At 45.9% G+C, this 18,527-nt stretch overlaps 1 protein-coding gene across 3 annotated transcripts in view; it reads right to left on the bottom strand.

The window, feature by feature from the left end:
• LOC147185877 (uncharacterized) overlaps positions 1-18,527 on the bottom strand; it is a 55,006-nt gene extending 36,479 nt beyond the window's left edge. The window contains exons 1-2 of one of the 3 annotated variants that reach the window (XM_086102933.1): positions 18,027-18,527; positions 69-593 (exon numbers count right to left, since the gene is read on the bottom strand). In XM_086102933.1, the coding sequence (XP_085959059.1) occupies positions 69-593; positions 18,027-18,189 (688 nt within the window). In that variant the 5' untranslated portion in view covers positions 18,190-18,527. The remainder of the gene's footprint in view (positions 1-68; positions 594-18,026) is intronic. The other 2 variants (XM_086102935.1, XM_086102937.1) reach the window with 2 other exon arrangements.

Genomic DNA, 18,527 nt, shown 5'->3' with positions numbered 1-18,527 from the left:
CTATGATCTGACAATTCATACTCACTCATTCAATTCTGAACAGTCTGAACAGGAGAACGGTTTCTCACCAGTGTGTGTTCTGATGTGTCTTTTACAAGCATACGTTTTCCCACAGTGAGCACATTTCCAGGGTTTGTTGTCTGTGTTACATGTCAGATCACCTTCAGACTCATCTTCATCCTCCTCCTCCTCATCATCTTCATCTGCATTTGACGACGTGTTGTCACTATCTGATCGTGGAGCTAAGAGGCCATCTGCTTCTGATTCTTCCTGGTGGTTTCCAACACCTTTTGTTGTCATGTGATGACATGAGCTGCTGCTTGGAGCCTCTCTGTCCGCCTCATTTATACTCTTCATAAGTACACCAGTAAATGGCACCTTGTAGATAACCTCTTCCTCCTCCTCTTCTTTGATGTCAGGGGGCTCATCCACCTCCACTTTCGTGCAACGGTGCTGTAGCTCCTGCTCTTTAATATATTGGGCCTGCTGCTCCACTTCCTCTTTCAAGTGGGAGATCTCTTTTTTCTCCTCTTCCTCTTTCATGTGATAAGGCTCTGCATCCAGCCGCTCAGGACAAACATCTTCGCTGATGTCTGAAAGACACAAGAAGACAAACACGTGTGGAATTATGGTTTAGATTTAGAATGAAGGTTATTAGAAGAGCCCGATCAACACAGATACACAGATACAAATCACATATCACAAGATACCTATGAGCATGTGCTGCGCGTGCGCACACACACACAAACACACACACACACGCACACCCTGATGAACTACATTAAAAATAGGCATGGCAAGGCACAGAGAATGTTGGAGGTGGGGGAGGGAGAGGTTGTTGATAAGGCTCTGCATCCAGCCGCGGGATCCTTTAACCATCCTCTGCTCCCCCCAGGTCCTCCGCATGTTCGTTTGATTCAGGCTGAGGTGAGGTGCGAAGTCAGAGGCTGGAAATGGAGAAGTTCTTACAAGAGGCTTTCGTGAACGTTCAGGCCACAAGTGATACAAGCAATCGTTGTGGTCTAGGCACAAATGCGCAAGGGCAACATCTCTATACAAGTCTTATATATCCTAAGCGGGGCGTAACTCCTAATGGATACTATTTTTCTGTATTGGACATCATCCTTTCTGTTTCTGGATGACCGTTCAAATGTTCTCGGCTTCTTTTAATTTCTTAATCATCCAATGCTTTCCTTTTCGAAAGACATTTGTTTTCATATCACATGATGACAGGTGCTCTATTGTTAAAACATTTTTTAGAAGTCATCTTAATGCTGGCTTCCACGAAAACCCTAATTGCTCGCAGGCCCTCTACTTTTGATTGGAACACAGCTGCAAGCAGGAAACCGCAATCGAGCCAAATGATGCACTTACAGCGTCGTCTGGTCTATGCCTGCAAAAGGTGTTAACATTATTTTTCGTTGCTAAGACAGTTCAAGTCAAGGTCCTATCATAAGGTTCAAGTGGCGGTCATGTTGCAAGGTTCAGAGTAAGGTCATGCTATAGTCAAAGTCTGTCTATCTGCGATAAGTAGTTGACGGAAGGCACGCCATTTCATGGTACGGTGATCGTACGATTGATAGTTAAATAAAAAATTTGTCTTAAAAATTAGACTCAAATTCAGCCAAAGGATGCATTATCCAATTTGACCACTAGATGACGTCAGAACAAATTGTCCATTGAGCTCTTGCCAGCTCGCAACAGGTCCATTTACAGAGTACGGTATATAAATTAAATATGGTTAAATTGAACATCCCAAAGTCAATGCCATTAAAATATGCCTTAAACAAATGTTTAACTAATGGCAATGCATAAGATGTGCTTTAAAACTGGATCATACAGTTTTACAGAATTTACTGTTAAGTGTTGTTTTATGATTATTATTTTTCTTTCTTCTTTTTAAGTCTTGTCATGAAATAACAACATGGTATTATTCATTTAATTTAGAATTGTTGTGTGCTGTGATAACAAATCCTTTGAAACTGCTTGGTGTAAACATTATTGCCAGAGAACGTTATTTACTCTCAAATGGTGCCTCCTGATGAAGAACCAGACAAGATCAAAAACCTGTTGATTGCATGGGAGGTAATGAATCAATATGAATTGTGTAAACATAATATCCTTTTTAAGATGCATAGATGTGATTTTGATATGTGATTTTAATTCAAGTATGTGCATGATGTCTATCATTAATTTGAGGGAAGATTACGGGTTAAAGCGGCAAAGATAAACCGGAAAGTACCGAATTAAAATAGAACAGCTGTGAGGGTGTGATAGGACGCCTGACTGCACAGCAGTGGAAATTTCTGATCAGCTAGAAAGTGAAAGAAGCCGCCTCACCCTTTGAAGGGAAAAACAGCTGTGAACAGAAAAAACATCATTTGCATAAACCGGACCAGCTGTAGGTTGACATAACCACAGAAGCCTATTCGGGGCTATAAAAACTGCAGTCCGGGGGCGCGCGGGTGGACGAGTCAGGGCAAAGCCCTGATCCCGCCCGGACCAACAATTTCCGGTACCAGACAAAAATAGGATTACCAAGATGACACATTCATTCATTCATTTTCCGAACCGCTTGATCCTCACTAGGGTCGCGGGGGGTGCTGGAGCCTATTCCAGCTGACTTCGGGCAGTAGGCGGGGGACACCCTCTATCGGTTGCCAGCCAATCACAGGGCACACAGAGACGAACAACCATCCACGCTCACATTCACACCTAGGGACAATTTAGAGTGTTCAATTAGCCTGCCACGCATGTTTTTGGAATGTGGGAGGAAACCGGAGTACCCGGAGAAAACCCACGCAGGCCCGGGGAGAACATGCAAACTCCACACAGGGAGGCCGTAGCTGTAATTGAATTACCTCTGCACTGTGAAGTCGACGTGCTAACCACTGGACTACCGGGCCGCCCACCAAGATGACTCCTTATCGAGGAATTCAATATTACATTCAACTGGCAGAACTCGAATACAGGTATTGGGGTGGCTTTTCTCTAATACTCCGGTTTATTCCAACTACCCTTAGTTAGCCGTTGTGTCTGTAAGGAGACAAAGACAATATACTACTCTTGCGTGTCGGAATAAATGAGCCAACCGTATGTATTAAATGTCTCTCACCCAAAATTGTTGTCCGGATAATGTAAAAATATGATAAATATTAATAAGTTAAGTCACAGGGCGTTTAAGACCTAACCCTGATCTTGACTTCCTCAATGATAATAGACAGGTGCTAATTTAATTTATTCATTTTTATTCTTATAATCATTTTTACTCGTATTCGTTTTTAATCTTTTTTACCTTACTCTTCTTTTACTCTCATTATAATCACTCTGTGTTGTTAGATAATTCTCATTTGATATTAACTCAAAAAATATCATTTTAACAATGTTTTTCTTGTATTCCGCGATAGTATTCCACGTCTTGCGGTTACAATGGTTGATGAATGCATGTTTCACAATAATTGTCATATTAATAAATGTGTCAAAATTCATGATTTCGTCTACCACAGTTGTTTTTATAATTTAATTCATATCACCATTCAACCTTCGTCATGAATCAAAGGTTGTGTGCTCGCGAACAACGGGCCGCCTGATCCGTCTCGAAAAATGAATAGTTAATTAAAATAGTTTACTACGGCGTAACGAAACAAATCTGAACGATCCCGACCGAAACAATCGAAAGAGAGTCGTCGTTAAAGCGAAGCGGTCACTTCTTAACCTCTAATTCTAGGTTACTTATTAGAGTTCAAATAAGCGAAGGCGGATTCAGGTTGGCTTCGTGAAATCAAAGGCGGTCATGAACCTAGCCGCCGCATCTCTTGACCATCTTGCAGAGACGCTCCAAAACCGCAACAGTTTGTGGTTGAGCACAGTCTGAGTCTGAGTGTTGGACATCCGCGTTATGCCATCCTTAGACCGGCAGCCTCTTCACTTCCAATAGAGCCGCTCCCGTCGGTTGAATTTTGCGATAGATCAGGAAACTGCTAACACCAAACAGCAGCATACCTGTTATCGGACGGCCGAAAATGTAGATGTCATCCACATCCTCAACGGACAGTGTTGACAGGCACACCATTCTCCGCTTCCTCCAAGGATCTAGGGTGTACCCAGCAGCAAAAGTCCCCGAGGGGCAAGTAGGCTCCCCAATGCCTGCTCTTCTCATCGAGAAAATGTTGTCGATGGCATCGAGAGACCGGCCAACCAATTCCATGTTTGTTTTTAGGATGAAAATACGACAGGAGGCTAGGAAAAGTTAGACAAAGACAGCACATGGACTGAGTGGCGAGCAGGGAAGGGTGGGGGTGGGGGACAGGAGCAGAAAGCAAAAGCGTCCGCCTTCGTCGAGAGCCAAGCAAGAAGTTTGTTTTCCACATCCCTCTTTGGCCACTTTGAGCAGCTCCTCTGCTAAGTTCTCAGAAGTGTGCCTTTCACTGAACTCAAAACAATCCAGCAGACAGGTCACCATTTGGAAATTTTCAACAAAGTGGCATGTAACTGACATGTCTGATGTAGTGGTTCGGGATGTCCAGCAGTCAGTTGTTAGACACACAGCTGTGGCTTTTTTGACCCGTTCTTGGAGTGCAGCACGTTCTCTGTCATATAGGCCTAGGATGATTCTTTGAGAAAGTGTTTTCCTGCTTGGAATTGCATACATTGGATTGAGAGCATGAGTATATCTTCTGAATCCTTTGTCATCCACGATTGAAAATGGCTGAAAATCACTTGAAATCATTTTACCCAATTCCTCGTCACTTGTGTTCTGTTTTGCTGGGTTTATAGCTTTTTGCATATAGTGGCTCATAGAGCTATGGGTTGTACGTCTAGGCGGTTAGGACATTTGCAGCAGCAGCAACAGTTGCAGACACACTGGCACCTTCATTAATAGCTGGTTCCCTTGCTTGTCTTTTCTCGTAAAACTGTACTGATGGGTGGACTGTTACTATGTGCCTGTGCAGGTTATTTGTGGAGCCTGATCAATGGGATATTTTAACCTTGCGCAGTCTACACCACAGGTGTCAAACTCAAGGCCCGGGTGCCAGATCTGGCCCGCCACATCATTTTATGTGGCCCGCGAAATCAAATCAAGATGCTTGCTCAAGTCTGAACGAAAATTTCAAATTGTCATATGTAATCCACAATAACAGTCATTATTCTTGACTTCTGATTTTGAAACTAGTTATTCATTAATTTGTTGTATCTGTGATATGTGGAGGGGATTAAACATTTATGTGGTTTTCCCAAATTCATAATGGCCCTCCAAGGAAAACCGTCACTAAAATGTGGCCCGCGACAAATATGAGTTTGACACCCCTTGTCTACACTCTGCCTTTGAACTAGCAATTAAGTTGAAATGAGTCCAAATTTCACTGCGTTTCCCACCTTTCCACTTTCCACCTACAGTATGTCTCCCTGTCTCTCCTGTTCGTGTGCTGCTCACAGTGTGCTGCTGTGTGTCTCTAACCCCTTCCGCTTCTCCTCATTGCGGCGTGTGTGCGTGTGTGTGTATAACCCTCCCCTCCCTCTTCTACCACAGATCTTGAACAATCATGTGAGGCTTTAACCGAAGGGGGGAAAAAACAGGAGAGAAAAAAAGTCTGCTCCGATTCAGAGCGGCTCCCTATTAGAAGCCGTCTCCCGTCGTTCACGTCAAAGCATCGGCTCTAAGAGCCGGTTCGTTCGCGAAAGACACATCACTGGAGCGCATGGGCATGAGTTGTGGACAGCAGCAGTGTTTTTAATTGCTGCATCTTTTTTGTTTATTAAAAAGCGAACAGATTGCATCAGCGACTGAGTGCATCCTTGACCAGTATTGAAGGGCATTAAAAAATAATTGTCCTGTATGATGACTATTTTCTTTTCCTTTCTTACAATTTTACTTACCTTCACTTTCTGTCAATTTATTACTGGATATGTTTTTATGTTCAATAAAAATCTCTCCTGTTTGTGTGCTGCTGTGTGTCTCTAACCCCTCCCGCTTCTCCTCACTGCAGCGCGCGTGTGTGTGTGTGTGTGTGTGTTTGTGTGTGTGTGTGTGGGTGTGTGTACCTCCCCTCCCTCTTCTACCATGGATCTTGACCAATCACGTGCGGCTTTAACCGAAGGGGGGAAAAAACAGGAGAGAAAAAAAGTCATCTCACATTCGGAGGCTACCAATTAGGAGCCGGCTCCCATTGTTCACTTCAAAGCGCCGGCTCTCGGAGCCGGTTCCTTCACGAACTACACATCACGAGTGCGGCTCCGTCTCCAGCAGGGGGTATTTCAATTCTAGGTGATGATTTGCTTCAAGGACGCCAAGCTACACTGCGGGCATGGTAAAGTTGTAGAGCATGACGAAATCTTAGCATATAAATATATCTATACATATGTGTGTGTGTGTATGTATATAGATATTGAAGTCAGTAAGATGCTCATATGACTAGCAGACGAGTTTGTACTGTTCAATAAAAATAAAAAAAAGCAGACGTGTTTGGTGAGACGCTTCCTCGTGTAGCGTCCATTGTGAGTAGACGAGTTTGTATTGTTCAATAAAGATTTTTTTTTTTAAAGCAGACGTGTTTGGTGAGAACTATGTAATATCGGACTGTTATTTTTGCATCGTGTATCAGCCTCTAATCAGAGCACCAAAGAAAGCAAGTGAAAGTGGTAAATGTAATCATGGTCAGCAGGCAAGGTTCACGTTTTATGTGACTTTTAATAACAATGTGGCAGAGCAGTAAAACATGCAGTGTGCTCACTGTAACAGTGGAACTCCCCCTTATAGGCGGGACCTGTCGATTAACTGGAGTATGACGTACACAGTGCAAACTTTCATAAAGTACTACTCATATAATAATAGCCTATTATGTGACAGTAAACCTGGTGAAGAAAAGAGGAAAATAGTGCGCAAAACTATAGAATTTAAGAAAGATTTGATCGCGAAATATGAGTCAGGTGTGCGTGTGCCTGTGTTGGCTAAGGAGTTCGGGATGCCGAAATCCACCATCAGCAGCATCCTAAAAACGAAAGACCATCTGTCCGATGACAGCTGGGATAGGCACACGCCCCACGACAAAAAGAGAGAGAGAGAGAGAGAGAGATGTTCCTTAAATTTTTATGCTACAATGTTAATGTTAAAATTGGTGAAAATAAAACGTATTACAGTTTGTTCGGACAGTATTTTACATATTACTTGCTTGCTTATTACGTGTGTACAGTTTATGGTGTAAAATTGAAAAAAAGTGGTTTAAAAAAAGTTTTCTTGACTTGGTACGGATTAAAATTTTTTACATTGATTCCAATAGGAAACATGGTTTCGGTTTTCGAACATTTCGGTTTTCGCATTATGTACGAAAACCGAGGTTTGACTGTAACATTCCTACCAACTGCTGTCAGGCTGCTGAATAAAAAATAGCAACAATAATATTTAATAATTGAATGATGTGGAAAACAACTGTAAATAGCACTGCGATTTATCCATTTCGTATTTATATTGCACTTAATTGGACGGTGTTTGTTTTTTCTTCTTCTTTCTGCCTACATTCTTGCTGCTGGAGGCTGTAAATTTCCCCAGTGTGGGACTAATAAAGGATATCTTATCTTATCTTATCTTATCTTAATATGTCTGACTGTAATATTATAATCTATATAATATATAGATGGATAGAATTATTTATTTATATGTGCCACATTTGATGGACACTTGGGTAAGTGGCTATATATAAGATAAGATAAGATAAGATAAGAAAACCTTTATTAGTCTCGCAATGGATAAATTCCCAATTCACAGCAGCAAAGTTATGAAAGGAAGAAGTAGAACAACAAAATATAGGAGCTGCTGGAAAGGCAGCCACTCTCGCGGCGCCATTTTGAAGTCAAAATAACAAAAATAACACAACACAACACATAGGACACAGACAGTCGTGCAATCTTCGCCACTTTTCTGCATACACTTTGTTGTCTGAAGCAGTTCTAGATGAAAGAGGAGAGGATCAAAGTGTCCTTTCTCCAGTGGATCAGAGACGTCATGCTGAAAATGTGCACACGTCTGCTACAAGCTAAGTTTTGAAAGCAAACAAAGCTGTAGCGTCCATTGACGAAAAGAGATTACCGTATTTTCACGACCATTCGACGCACCGTATGGTTGGGCGCAGTCTCATTAATGGGTGCTATTTCTGTATTTTACACATAGACAAAACGCACTGTATTATTGGGCGCAATTTTAAAGTGGTAAAACATACGCCAGCTTAAACATACGGCATGCATGCGCGCATGCTTAAAACACGTTAGCTTGTAGCATACGGTAGCATGCCAAGACATACAGATACAAGCTAAAAACACGTTTTTAAAAAGGCAACGGAAAACTGAGTTCCGTTGTATTTTATTTAGCCATCGTACAATGTACTCACGTTTTTCGATCAATCATCACCCAGAAATCCATCAAAGTCCTCATCCTCTGTATCAGAATTGAATAATTGTGCAAGTACCGGTAATCCATCAAAAACGCCGTGTTCCCTCTCGTTGTCAGTCACTCTCATTGCCATGTGGCTCCACAGAAATGATGCCGGCTTTGCCAAAAACTCGAACAACAGTGCAAGCAGACACGTTCGTCCAAGCAGCCACAATCCATTCGCAAATTGTGGCGTAACTCGCCCGGCGCTGCCTCTCACTCTTTGTAAAGTTGTGTTTGCCATCGATCATTCATTGTTCCCATGCCGTTCGCAACTTTACTTTGAACGCCCGGTTGATGCCGATGTCCAGCGGTTGGACTTCTTTAGTCAAGCCTCCGGGAATAACGGCAAGCTCAGAGTTCATTTGCTTGACTTGGTTTTTCACCGCTGCTGTGAGATGGGCACGCATGCCAAAAGCATAACCGATGGCTTGAAGTTTGAACTGAGCTTCGTAGGCGTGTCTCTTTGTAGAATTTATTTTCGGGGGTTCTTAGAAACCAAAACCGAAGTTGTTTTGCAACAATGCACATAGCCACACTCTATACAGGTGTTGGTACCTGCTTGTCGCGTCCCTTTAGCGTCCACTTACACGCCCACCCTTCACTGATCGGCGGACTTCTTCCCCGCATGCCTGTCACTCCCGTCTGCCTTTTCTCGCTCTTTCTCTCCATATATGTATATATACACGCCCACCCTTCACTGATTGGCGGACTTCTTCCCCGCATGCCTGTCACTCACGTCTGCCTTTTCTCGCTCTTTCTCTCCATATATGTATATATACACGCCCACCCTTCACTGATTGGCCGACTTCTTTGCCGCATGCCTGTCCACAGTCACTTCCGCCTTTTCTCTATATAAACAGCGTGTCGGCTGTCAGTCAGGTTTTGGAACTCAGCGCATAGACAAGACGCTCCGCATCATAAGGCGTCCTGTCCATTTTGGAGAAAATTTTACACTTTTAATGGCGCCTTATAGTCGTGAAAATACGGTAGTTCACTTCTCCTGTCCCACGTAGTCCGCTTCAAACTCCAAGCCGCGACTCCCAGCTCCAAATCCGCATCGGCGCTCCGCGCTAACACTCCTTTCTTTTCATCGTCGGCTCCTCAAGACTTACATCCATCCAGCCGCAGACCATTCAACAGCACCGATCTCTCCGCTGAACAAAGCGGGGCTGTGAAAAATGCTGCCCATTAGAGGCGCAAGACACAAGCGCCCCGGGAATGTACATGTATATTTATCTATATATATATAAAAATCCTCATCTCACCCCTCGGGTGGTGTCCGTCCCTCATTCAGCGTGGGTCCTCGACCAGAGGCCAGGAAGCTTGAGGGTTCTGCGCAGTATCCTTGCTGTTCCCAGCACTGCATATTTCTGGACTGAGATGTCCGATGTTGTTCCCGGGATCTGTTGCAACCACTCATCTTGTTTGGGGGTCACTGCCCCGAGTGCTCCGATCACCACAGGCACGACTGTCACCTTTACCTTTCAGGCTCTCTCCAGCGCCTCTCTGAGCCCTTGGTATTTCTCTTTTCGTCAATGCATGCGACAGCTTCGTGTTTGCTTTCAAAACTTAGCTTGTAGCAGACGTGTGCACATTTTCAGCATGACGTCTCTGATCCACTGGTGAAAGGACACTTTGATCCCCTCCTCTTTCATCTCGAACTGCTTCAGACAACAAAGTGTATGCAGAAAATTGGTGAAGATTGCACGACTGTCTGTGTCCTATGTGTTGTGTTGTGTTATTTTTTTTATTTTGACTTCAAAATGGCACCGCGAGAGTGGCTGCCTTTCCAGCAGCTCCTATATTTTGTTGTTCTACTTCTTCCTTTCTTAACTTTGCTGCTGTGAATTGGGAATTTCTCCATTGCGAGACTAATAAAGTTTTTCTTATCTTATCTTATTTCTTGAGTTTCTCGTGTTCCTTCTTTCTGATGTTTCCATCACTTGGGACTGCTACATCCACTACAACGGCTTTCCTCTGCCCTTTATCTATGATCACGATATCTGGTTGGTTCGCCATTACCATTTTGTCAGTCTGGATCTGGAAGTCCCACAGGATCTTCGCTCGGTCATGCTCCACCACCTTCGGAGGTGTTTCCCATTTTGACCTTGGGGTTTCCAGTCCATACTCCGCACAGATATTTCGGTAGACTGTGTATGTATGTATGTATATATTATATATATACCGAGAGGTACATCCAGATGACCATACCTGAAGCACTCGAAACTGCCAAACAAAGGCTCCAAGCCTTGTCCAGCCGCCTAAAGCGGTACACGAAAGAGAATGAGGCCAGACGAAGAAACAGGCTGTTCGCAACACAACCTGCGAAAGTGCACGCTCAGTGGCAGGGTCCAAACAACAGTGCTGACCCACCAAGACTGGAAACTGAAAGGTACTGGAAAGGCATATGGGAGAAGGAGGTTGCACATAACAGCAGTGCACAATGGCTGGTGACCCTGAGAGAGGAGCACAGCAACCTCCCTGAACAGAACCCAGTTACCATAACAGCGGCAGATATACAGGAAAGAGTCTCAGATATGAAGAACTGGACAGCACCAGGCCCAGACATGGTCCACACCTACTGGCTAAAGAAACTCACAGCACTCCATGAGCGCCGAGCAGCACAAATGAACCAGCTTCTGAGGGCTGGGACTCACCCAGGATGGCTAACCGAAGGGCGAACGATCCTGAGCATGAAGGATCCCTCAAAGGGTGCAGCCCCATCCAACTATCGGCTAATAACCTGTCTCTCCACAACATGGAAGCTCATGTCAGGCATCATTGCGGCTAAGATAAGTGGACACATGGATCAATACATGAGCGAAGCACAGAAGGGCATTGGTAGAGATACCAGAGGAGCCAAACATCAGCTCCTGGTTGACAGAACAGTCGCACAAGACTGCAGGTCCTGACGTACCAACCTGTGCACAGCCTGGATTGATTACAAGAAAGCCTATGACTCGATGCCACATACATGGATCACTGAATGCTTGGAGTTGTATAAGGTGAACAGGACCCTAAGAGCCTTCGTTGCGAACTCGATGAGGATGTGGAAAACCACACTTGAAGCCAATGGCAAGCCACTTACCCAAGTGTCCATCAAATGTGGCATATACCAAGGTGACGCACTCTCCCCACTGCTGTTCTGTATCGGACTAAACCCCCAAAGCCAAGTAATCACCAAGACAGGCTACGGATACCGCCTCAGAAATGGAGCTACGGTCAGTCACCTCCTCTACATGGATGACATAAAGCTGTATGCTAAGAGCGAAAGGGGCATCGACTCCCTGATCCACATAACCAGGATCTACAGCAGCGACATCGGGATGTCATTCAGGCTTGAGAAATGTAGTCGGATGGTGACTAAGAGAGGAAAGGTAGTCCGAACTGGAGGGGTCTCACTCCCTGAAGGAACAATAGCAGACATTGAGGACAGCTAAAAGTACCTCGGTATACCACAAGCCAATGGCAACCTCGAACTGGCAACAAGGAAAGCGGCTACGGCCAAATACCTCCAGCGAGTGAGGCAAGTCCTAAGAAGCCAGCTCAATGGCAAGAATAAGACCCGGGCAATAAACAGCTATGCCCTGCCAGTGATCAGATACCCTGCAGGAATAATAAGGTGGCCAAAGGAAGAGATTCAGACCACGGACGTTAAGACCCGAAAGCTCCTAACCATGCATGGAGGGTTCCATCCCAAATCCAGCACCCTGAGACTGTACGCAAGCCGAAAGGAAGGAGGCCGGGACTAGTGAGTGTGAGAGCCACTGTCCAGGATGAAACATCCAAGCTCCATGAATACATCAAGGAGAAGGCTCCAACGGATGACGTACTCAGAGAATGTCTCAGACAATGGGGAACAGAGGATGAGGCGCTGGAAGAGAGACCATCATGGGAGGACAAGCCCCTACACGGGATGTACCACCGGACCATAACTGAAGTGGCTGATCTCAAGAAGTCCTATCAGTGGCTAGAGAGGGCTGGGCTAAAGGACAGCACAGAGGCACTCATCCTGGCTGCTCAGGAGCAGGCCCTGAGCACATGAGCCATTGAGGCCCACATATACCACACCACGTTGTCCTGGGTACGACGTTAAACTGCATCCAACTGGTCCTCCAGGTTGGGGGTTGGGCGTGAGGTTAACAACCTCACCCTGTAAAACAAAACCTGTTACAGAAACGACGAGAGGAAGCCATTCCGGTAAACCACGGCGAAGAAGAGACGGCACATCCTTGGATGTATCTATGACGGGGCTGGGTGAAATCCAGCAGGAAGCCCGACCCCTGATGACCCCGATCTTTGGAACCAAAACCAACACCAGAGTAGGCACCTGGAATGTGAGCACAATGTTCCAGTCTGGTCGCATGGACCAGGTGCTGAAGAATATGAGGGACTATCGCCTGGACATCTTAGGCGTTAGTGAAATGAGGTGGACGGGGCAAGGGCGTCTCGTGGTTGATGGAGCAACTTTTCTGTACTCTGGGAAGCAAGACCACCATTCCCATGGAGTCGGCATCATCCTCTCCAATAGTGCAGCAAAAGCATTGATTGGATGGAAGCCGGTGAATGAACGGATTATTACAGCAAGGCTCTACACCAGATATGCCAAAGTAACCATCGTACAAGTCTATGCCCCAACCGAAGCTGCCTCAGCGGACGATAAAGACACCTTCTACAACCAGCTCCAGACCGTGCTTGAGGAAATCCCCAGACATGACATCAAAATGCTGATTGGAGACTTCAACGCAAAACTGGATAATGACAGAAGGGGCCTGAATGCCACAGTTGGACCACATGGGTCTGCAGGCTCCACGAACGACAACGGGGAGAGACTGTTGATGCTAACCAGTACCAACGGCCTCAGCATTGGCAACACCTTTTTTGAGCACAAGCGGATCCACAAAGTAACCTGGGTTTCACCTGGTGGCGGGACCCAGAACGAACTGGACTACATCTGCATCAACACAAGGTGGCGCTCGTCATTGCTCGACGTTCGCTCCCACAGAGGTGCAGATGTGGGTTCAGACCACTTCCTTGTGGTGAGTAAAATCAAGCTGAAGCTGAAGAAGGTGAAAAAGGTGCAGCCCAAGAGACCTTACGCAGTGGACAAGCTAAAGGATAACAACATCTCAGAAAGCTTCTGTGAGGAGTTGAGTAGGAAGCTCAAGGTATCACAACACCTTGCAAACATTGAGGAGCAGTGGAGTATGTTCTCTTGTGCCATTGCTGAAACTGCAGAAGCAGTTATCGGCAGAAAGAGGGGTACCAACAAAGAGAGATGGATAACAGACAACACCTGGAAGTTGATTGATGAAAGGAAAGTGGCCAAGATAAAAAGAGAACAAAAGAGGAGGCTCCGGAGCTGGAGGATGGAAGACGAGGAGTACAGGCGCTTGGACAGGGCAGTGAAGAAGAGTTGCAGGAAGGATAAAAGACAGTGGCTAGAAGAGAAAGCAAGAGAGGCACAGGAAGCAGCCGAGAACAACAACACGACGACCCTATACAAGATCGTGCGGGAGCTAACCAACTCCAGGAGCAGCTCTAGCGTGCCAATCAGGAGCAAGGATGGCAGGACACTTCTAAGCGACGAGGAGCAAGAAGCAAGATGGCTGGAACACTTCAGGGAGGTTCTCAACCAACCAATGCCTCCCGTGCTCTTCAATTTCGATCAAGAGACACCAGCTCCAGCTCTAAATATTACATCGAAAGAGATATCCGAGACTGAGGTTGCCAGAGCAATCAAGGGCCTTAAGAACAACAAGGCACCGGGACTCGATGAGGTAGCTGCCGAGATGTTGAAACACGGCCAAGACGCTGTTGTGGAGAGCCTTACCCACCTGTTCAACCTGATTTGGCATGCTGAAGAGGTTCCTGCCAACTGGAGACGTGGGGTCATTGTCACGCTTCCTAAGAAGGGAAACCTCGCAGACTGCAATAACTGGTGGGGCATTACACTGCTGTCAATCCTCAGCAAGGTATTCTGCAGTGTCCTGCTACATCGCCTTAAAGATGAAGTGGATAACATCTTGAGGGAAGAGCAAGCCGGTTTCAGGAAGGGAAGGTCTTGCGCCGAACAGATCTTTACTCTTCGAAACATAGAGCAGTGCCAAGAACTTCAGACACCACTCATGATCAACTATATCGATTTCAAGAAAGCCTTCGACAGCATCCACCGGGAGTCACTGTGGCAGATCGTCCAGCTGTATGGTGTACCCCTCAAGTACATCAACATCTTCAGGTCATTGTACCACAACTCAACCTGTTGTGTCAAAACCAACAGTGGCACAACTGATGATTTTGACATTGTCACTGGTGTAAGACAGGGTTGCATTCTGTCACCCCTACTCTTCATCATCATAATTGACTTTGTGATGAGGAAGTCCATCACAGGGGAAAAAGTTGGTATCAAGTGGGGAGGGAGCAGACTAGCTGACCTGGAATTTGCAGATGATTTGGCTCTGTTAAGTCACACCCAGCCCGCACTCCAGGAGTTGACCAACAATCTGCATGAGCACGGAGTTAAGGTCGGTTTACGAATTAGCCAGGAAAAGACCAAGGCCATGGCCGTCGGACAGCACCAACACCTTCAACCACTCACTCTACACCAACATGACATAGAGTACATTGACAGCTTCACATATCTTGGGAGTAACATCTCAAATACAGGTGGTGTGGAGAAAGACGTCAACAGTAGACTTGGTAAAGCTGCGGGAGTGTTCCAACGCCTCCGCAACATCTGGTCATCGAAAGCCATCACTACGACCACCAAGATACGCCTCTATATGTCAGTGGTTATCCCAACAGTGATTTACGCCTGTGAGACATGGATGAAGACAGCCAACATTACCAACAAGTTAGATGTCTTTCATCGGCGTTGCCTGAGATCCATCCTGAGGATCTCATGGAGAGACCACATCACCAACGAGGAGGTGATGAAGAGGGCAGGAGTGGCTGAACTGTCAGACATTGTCTCTGAAAGGAGAAGGAAAATGATCGGCCACGTACTCCGGCTGCCAAGAGAGAGACCGGCAAGTGTGGCCATGGACTGGATGCCAGAGGGTGGAAAGAGGAAGAGAGGTAGGCCAAAGAAGACGTGGAGACAGACTGCCAAAGAAGACCTCAGTGAGATGGGTGTCAGCTGGCATGGAGCAAGAAGGGTCGCCAGTGACCGGAACAAATGGAGGAGGCTCGTCGCCCAATGTTCCAAATAGGAGCGGACGGAACTAACTAACTAACTAACTATACCACACCAGACAAGACCCAAGGTGTAGGTTGTGCAAAGAGGCACCTGAGACGATCCAACACATAACTGCAGGGTGTAAGATGCTGGCAGAGAAAGCCGACATGGACCGCCATAACCAGGTGGCTGGCATAGTTGACCGAAACATCTGTGCGGAGTATGGACTGGAAACCCCAAGGTCAAAATGGGAAACACCTCCGAAGGTGGTGGAGAATGACAGAGCGAAGATCCTGTGGGACTTCCAGATCCAGACTCACAAGATGTTAATGGCGAACCAACCAGATATCGTGATCATAGATAAAGGGCAGAGGAAAGCCGTTGTAGTGGATGTAGCGGTCCCAAGTGATGGAAACATCAGAAAGAAGGAACACGAGAAACTTGAGAAATACCAAGGGCTCAGAGAGGAGCTGGAGAGAGCCTGGAAGGTAAAGGTGACAGTCGTGCCTGTGGTGGTCGGAGCAGTCAGGGCAGTGACCCCCAAACTAGATGAGTGGTTGCAACAGATCCCGGGAACAACATCGGACATCTCAGTCCAGAAATGTGCAGTGCTGGGAACAGCAAGGATACTGCGCAGAACTCTCAAGCTTCCTGGCCTCTGGTAGAGGACCCGAGCTGAATGAGGGACGGACACCACCCGAGGGGTGAGACGAGGATTTATATAGTGCATATACACACTATATACAGCAGCAGCAGTCGATAGTCTGCTGCTCTCTGCTGTGCGTGCGTCAACACATGCGGCTTTTGGTTTTTACCACTCAGCGCCAACGCAACCGATGTCACAGATCAAAAGCTTTGAGCTACGACAACAGCTAAGCTAAGCTAAGCTAGCCGAGACGACACGACACGACGCTCGAAGTCAGACGGACACGTTTTTCTGCTCATCTGTGCGTTTCCCTTTTTGTCCAAATATTTCTTTACTTCAACAACTGTCTTGTCCACGGCGTCTTTTTTTCGTTCCACTGGGGCTTAGCGAGTGTGTTTATAAAGAGACGAAAATCTCTTTACTGTTATGAATGTTAGTCCTCAACATGGCTACGCTCATGAAAGCAAAACAACAAACTCAAACGCGTGTTCGTCCAATGTTGTCAACTAATATCCGGGGCCGGATTCATTTTAGGCAATTTTGGCTCAATTTTCCAATGGAATTTTTGATGAGAATTTGAAAATCCGGAATCCCGGGAAAATCCGGAGGACTTTCATCAGTGGGGGAATGAAGTGCTGCGGGTGGTTGGGAAAATTAAGTATGATTTGGACTCCTATGCTCTAAATTAGGGGTCGAGAACCGATGGCTCTTTTGATGATTGCATCTGGCTCGCAGATAAAACTAAATATTCTCAATTTTTTAATCCAACAATTGATTTTTCACTGCTTATGTCCTGTTCAGGGTTGCATTTGGCAGCAGGAGCAATTTTAATTGGATGATACTGGCCTAGTTTGGCCGTTGCTGGGTAAACAGGTAAACACCCCCTTTTGGATTGGATTAGATTGGATAAAAGTTATTGTTTTGAATCACTCTGCTCGGTCATGAGCTCAAAGCTAACCCTTCAACAAAGCAGTTGGTGAAAAGAAAAAAGAAACGAACGAAGGATTCGCCTTTGTGGAGAGAACAGGTTCTGCGGTGTGTCTAATTTGCAATGACAAAATTCCATTGATGAAACGGTCGAATGTAAAGTGACACTTTGACACGCGCCGTGCTATGTTGGCATCAAAACACCCTGAAGGACACAACAGGATGCGTGCAAGCTACTGACCAGGGTGCAAGCTAGCCAGCAGCAACTCCGCGTTTGGACCCGGCAAGCCAATTATAATTCCGCTAGCTTTGCGAACACTCGTGAGGCACGGAAAACCATTCACATTATTGGTGAAATATTATAACACAATGATTTCAAAGAATACATTCAGAGACGTATTATACTGACATTTTGTTGAATTCACTTTAAAAATACACAATATTGTATGGCTCTAACTGAAATACATTTCCAAATATTTTGCTTCCATGGCTCTCTCAGTAAAAAAGGTTCCCGACCCCTGCTCTAAATTGACCCGAGGTGTGACTGTGAGCGCGAATGGTTGTTCATCTATGTGTGCCCTGCGATTGGCTGGCAACCAGTTCAGGGTGTGCCCCCGCCTACTGCCCGAAGACAGCTGTGAACGGCTCCAGCACCCCCCACCCCCCGTCCCCCTCGCGACCCTTGTGAGGATGAAGCGGATCGGAAAATGGATGAATTTGATCAAAATAAACTTGTACTTGAACTTGATATGTATATACATATACACACAACACACCGCGTAAAAGAAAGACAGCATCTGAAGATGTTCAGAAAGAGTACGAAACAAGTGAGACGAACAGCGTGACCCAACCTAATCTGTGAAGAACAATTCTTGGCTGCATCCTGCGAATGGCGTCCAGCAGTTGACGTTGTCCCTTGTGGTCCTCTTCTTCTTTACAAAGTTCATCCTCGTATTCTGATGTCCTTCTTGTGCACATAGTGCGAAAATTGCAACAACACTTTAGGCTGACCATCTCCGTGCAGCGATGTGTTGAGCACGAGCGCCTCTTTGTTAGCGGCTAGCAAGCTAACCGAAGCTAAACTAGGCCGAGAAACACCAAATGTCCACCGAGACGACTTGAATCGGACACGAAGCTTCAAGGAAAGATGTTTTAGTCCAGCGAGATGATTGTGGACGCCCCGGGGGAGGTTTGAGCACGTTGAAGACAAATTCAGGAGAATTTCGTCAAGGCTTGTCGATCCACTGCGGTCAAGCCAGCCTCCACTCGCACAATTGAAGTCAAGTGAGCCGCCACTGCGATTGTCAGTGCTCTGCATGACGGTTGTGTGAGCCAGCGAGCGGCGTTGGCCA

This window comes from Hippocampus guttulatus, chromosome 22 (genome assembly GCF_054856545.1).
Source record: "Hippocampus guttulatus isolate MCC_2025c chromosome 22, RoL_Hgut_1.0, whole genome shotgun sequence".
NCBI classification, from domain to species: Eukaryota; Metazoa; Chordata; class Actinopteri; order Syngnathiformes; family Syngnathidae; genus Hippocampus; species Hippocampus guttulatus.
This window is presented reverse-complemented; position numbering and strand designations above follow the sequence as displayed.